Genomic DNA, 5,000 nt, shown 5'->3' with positions numbered 1-5,000 from the left:
GCTAATCACATGATTTCGAATGCAATTATTTTGGAATAAATAAGCACGAGTAACTACGGGCTCATGCAATTACTATCAAAAATATTCATGAAAAAATTCGAGATGGTTAAGCAGAAGAAACGCACAAGTATCACGCAGTCAGGGAAAAATTGCGCCATCCAGCTTGATTTGAAAACAAAAGATTTGATTGGTTCTGTGTAATTGGCACTCGTATTACACTTTTTGCACTGGTGTTACACCTGAACTGCACTGCTCTTAGCCAATCAGAATCGAGTAATTTTTTGATGTATATTATTGGCACGGTAACAATTTTCTCATTATTACGATGCAAAGCAGATTTATAGCCTGAATGTAAGGAACACTGAAGGGCCATAAACTGAACTGGAAACAGCAAGGGAGCCGTAACTTACACTTCCGAACGAATTAAAAGATATTACATGTATATCTCTTGGTACTGAAATCACGCCGGAAGTACTGTAACATTCGGTTTACTCTGAATCATACAGATCTACCTCATGAACAAGGTAGGTATAATAAAAACATATCGTGGATATGGACCCCAAGTATCCAACTTCGATGCACACTTACTTCTGGGATGGCAAACGCAACGGCAACTGCAGCCACAATAACCAAATGATACCTAAACCACTCAAAGACAGCATCAAGGCAGCCTGTGATGTAGATCTTGCCTTTGAGGGCCAAGCGCTGTGATTTAAAAACATTAAGTACATGTATAGTCTCCTTTGTAGCCGGATGTCACGCAACGCTCCCCCACCGCTTCTTTTGAGAAGGGGGGGAGGTGGGGATGAGTGTTGCGTGACATCCCGAAAGATGGCTGCGAAGGAGACTAGTACATAATGATATGTCATGACAAAAACAGCATATTAGGTCAATTTCCAAAACTAGACTCTGTTGCAAATGCAAATGAAATTACATGTAGTTAACTGAAAGTCTCAGCTGGTGCAACACTGGACTACAAAGTCTGACTGGTTAGAATGGAGTACAGTTGTCTGTCAGTAGGACTACGAGTATGGGTTATATAACAACTAGGTTTGAGGCTCGAATTATTATTTTGCGCTTGTATTAGCAGTTGCACTAGGTATGAGCTGCCTAATAAGAAACATCTGGATGGTAAACAATAAGAACCTAACAAGTAATGTACAAGATTGAGTGGAAGAGAATTGATTGACCAAATCAAGCAAGATTTAAGCAATAGAGGACTTTTTCCATGTTTGCATAGCCTCATCTAAACATGAGGGGGAGTTGGGAGAATTCACGGGTCTGACAACACATAAGCAATCAAAATTCGTGTAATGTCACAGCCGTGTTTACATACTCTCACGCAAACACAGCTATTGACCAATGAGAGTGCACATACTACTGTATCCTATTTCTTATATGAAAAAGAATATGATGTTAGGGTTAGTTGTTTAGATAGTTTAAATTGTCCCAGGCTGGGCCATGGGTAGCAAGTCTTCTCCACTCAGTCTCAGTCTGATCATTTGCCAGTACTATTGTATCTTCCAATGAGATGTGGAGGGCCTTCAGGTCACCTCAGGATAAGACCCTGAAGAAAAAAACAACACTAACAAAAAAAGACAAAAGTGCTTTGCAATGCAGTACTTACATGTTGCTCTCTGGCGTGCCATCCACACTGAATGTTAGGTTTCTACAAAAGCAAACCACAAAGTCATCTACAGAAAGGTACTTTATTTATTTGTCTAATCGTTATAGTACTGGAGCACTAATAGAGGACACCGTCAACTGAAATAAACAATTAATGTCAATCAGCTCAAATGTCGGTTTTTGAGAGGGGAAAAAAGGAGTACCCAGAGAAAGACCTCTCGGTGCAGAGTAGAGAACCAAATGTGATGCCAAGTCTGGGAGGCGAGTGCTCCCACAACTGCGCCATCCCTGCATCCCAGAAGAAATCAATGATATGGTACAGGTAAAGGGATACAAGCAGTAGCTGATAATTATACATCTACAGCACATGAAGGGAATGATCCTTAGGAGAAGAGGGTTTAAAAATGTTTCCCTGTTTGGGCAGAAAAATGTATTACATTAATTTTCAGTTATTGATACCAAAAATACGAATAACACCATTGCATTTATTTGATAACAGTTATTAGTATCACCCAACTAGTGGACTCATGCAAATCCTGCATTTTAATTGGCTGCGCTACTAGAGGACTATTACTAATAGTTCTCGAGTAGTGAAAAGCGTGATGCTTTCTGTCGTTTTATTCCTAAATAAAATAATATTCCTTAAACTTGCATTTGCTAACTTTATTGTTGCCTGTCCGAGTAGTTGGGTGATACTAAAACAATTAGACCCTTCGCCCTCAAGGGCCACGGGTCAATAGCCCATTTGGCTTCGCCTCACAAGCTATTGACTTGTAGCCTGCAAGGGCTACGGGTCAAATTGTTAACTATTATCCAGCTGAATTAGCTATTGTACAGAAAATGCATGAAGCAAGTACAAATATTCCACCATATTGTACAGTTAGTTATTGTACTCTTGGTAATGTACAGTGGAGAACTGCTTTGACTTGTTTACGTGCTGATGTTTGCCCTGCATTTGTCATGCACATTACATGTACAATTCACTTGCCAAACACTTGAGTGCGAAAAAGTTGGATGATAAATAGCTTCTTTGATGCTTTGCTGTGTAGTATTGCTGAGTATTAATTTTCTCCTCATTGCTTGTATCTTGACTCTCCCTAGCGGGCTTCTCAAAATACAGCACACCCAAAACATCTAATACGATACATTAATTTTATTGTACTGCCACAATAGTTGCTTTCCCTGTCAGCTGGGCCATCTTTGGGCCCTTAGGTAGTAATATTTTGATAGGTACATACTTCATCTGGAGAGCGTACACAGCATGAATAAGGAACACCGCACTGTTCAGGAGAAGGGCCACCGCACTTGAAATAGCGATTGATATTCCAATCGTTAAGATCTGTGCTTCCACAACACTGGAACTGCAAAATACACATACCGGTACCTCTATGTTATTTGTGGATTGAGATCACTTCAGATGTCACTGAAATACAATCTACTGTTGTTGATTCATTAATTCTTAAATTTCTTTAACACAAGCAAAAGTGTACGTGTTGTGAGTCAATTGTTTTCTTGGTTCAACATTTTGATTGATTTTCCATTGTTTCAGATTATGATAATGAATATTGGACAACAAAAAATCAAAATTGAACTGGTTTCAAAAATCTTAAACCAAGAAAAAATCTCAACCACAACATATAAATTGTACAGTATTATTTTGTCATAAAACACGGGACATTTTTCTCCTCTTGAAGAGTGTGCAATTAGGCCAGTGGTTTTTCACTTTTATGACAAAGTCATTGTGTAAACAGTCGAGCAACTTTTTGGACCTGGTTGTTTCCACAAGGGGACCCATACAAAAGCTGAACTTGCAGTTCTTTTGTCACTGAACTGTACTTGAGCTGGTATCAGATGAGTTTCCTTGTCACTGGTGACCTCTTACAAAGTCAAGGGTGAAACATGATGAAATCGACACATCTTTCAGAACATACATTTTCTTGTACAGAATCAATGGCATTCTGCAAGTCAATGTTATCCCTGTACTCTTCGATGGCTAGTTTAAACTGATTGTCAATTGACTTCTGAACCTAAAGATCAATAAAAATAATTAACTTGAAACAATGATAAATATATACAGTCTACACACATGTAGTCCATTACAAGTAGTAAATAATACAATTTAAAATAACAATAACGTTTTTAAGAGAGGACTTACTTTTATACACAAATAGCTCAATATGTTATTTTCAGGCCTTCTGATAGGGTGCGATTAAAAAATGCAAATTATGCGATTTTTTCAGGGCAGATTGTGCGATTAGAAAGGCCAATTATGCGATAAATAATGTAAATTATGCGATTTTTTTCTCAGCAATTTTAATCTTGTTTTACGTGTATAAGGTTTCAGGTTAAGAAAAGCACTTTTTTGCTGCCCTAAAGACATTTTGAACACAAAGGAACAGTAATTATGTATCTCGATCGACATTAGTTGAGATAAATAAAAAAAAAAAGAGGTCTTCTGCACTACCGGTGCACCACGTTAAAAGTTGAAAGGACACAGCTAACATGCCAAATGAATGATCAAGGTGCTTGTCAACCACAAAATTCCGAAGATGGTCAATCACAATAGGGCCATACCCCCATTTATACGAGAGAAAATAAGCCGCGGCTTTCTCTGGCCGCGGCTTACAAAAGACTCGAATGTTCACCCCGTATAAATGGTAAAAAATCTACGTTCACGTCTTTTTCAAGCCGCGGCTTATATTGACCTGGCAATATATATTCGTACAAATAGTTCCTTTTGCGTATTTTGTACACCGTGGCCAGAGTAAGCCGCGGCTTATTTTCTCTCGTATAAACGGCCCTAATATTGCACGACGAGAAAAACATCAGTCCATCGTCCACGTGAGGTACTTTCTTGCTCGATCGCGAGCTGTTAGATTGGGCAGAAGGTGGGAACTTCCTTCTTTGTCAAAGAAAAAGCGGGCGTTTTCACAACAAACTTATCCATGAGTAAGTTTTTATCAGTTTTCAACGAAAGAAACTACAATTTGCCGAAAAACTTACAACTTCTCTTATTTTTCGCAAATCTCTTCTCTAAGAGAAGGCAACTGTGTCATCATTTCAGTGGTGTGTTTGTGGTGTGTACATAAGGGCGTGTTTGTGTTGCACCAATAGAAGGAGACTCGTAGCAGATCCCCAACATGCAAATTATAGCCTTGAACTTCGAATGTTTACGAAATCAAAGGTCAGAAAGGGTTTAGCCATTTTCCAAGATAAATAATCTTAAAAATGGCATATCTATGCAGGAATTTCTAAGAAACGTGTTGATTTATGTTCCATTTTACGAATTTTGTGCGTCCTTTCGTGTTATTATGCGATTTTTCGTGAATTGTGCGATCGGATGCGATTTGAGGTCGATTGTGCGAAATCGCACC

General features: G+C 38.6%; 1 protein-coding gene across 1 annotated transcript in view; it reads right to left on the bottom strand.

The window, feature by feature from the left end:
• Positions 1 to 5,000, bottom strand: part of LOC138007468 (tetraspanin-33-like) — an 11,542-nt gene that overhangs the window by 1,168 nt on the left and 5,374 nt on the right. The window contains exons 4-7 of the mRNA XM_068854403.1: positions 3,558 to 3,653; positions 2,865 to 2,987; positions 1,628 to 1,669; positions 589 to 705 (exon numbers count right to left, since the gene is read on the bottom strand). Coding sequence (XP_068710504.1) covers positions 589 to 705; positions 1,628 to 1,669; positions 2,865 to 2,987; positions 3,558 to 3,653 — 378 coding nt within the window. The remainder of the gene's footprint in view (positions 1 to 588; positions 706 to 1,627; positions 1,670 to 2,864; positions 2,988 to 3,557; positions 3,654 to 5,000) is intronic.

Source organism: Montipora foliosa, chromosome 6, assembly GCF_036669935.1.
Source record: "Montipora foliosa isolate CH-2021 chromosome 6, ASM3666993v2, whole genome shotgun sequence".
NCBI lineage: Eukaryota > Metazoa > Cnidaria > Anthozoa > Scleractinia > Acroporidae > Montipora > Montipora foliosa.
The sequence above is the reverse complement of the archived record's forward strand: the minus strand, read 5'-3'. Positions and strand labels throughout refer to the sequence as shown.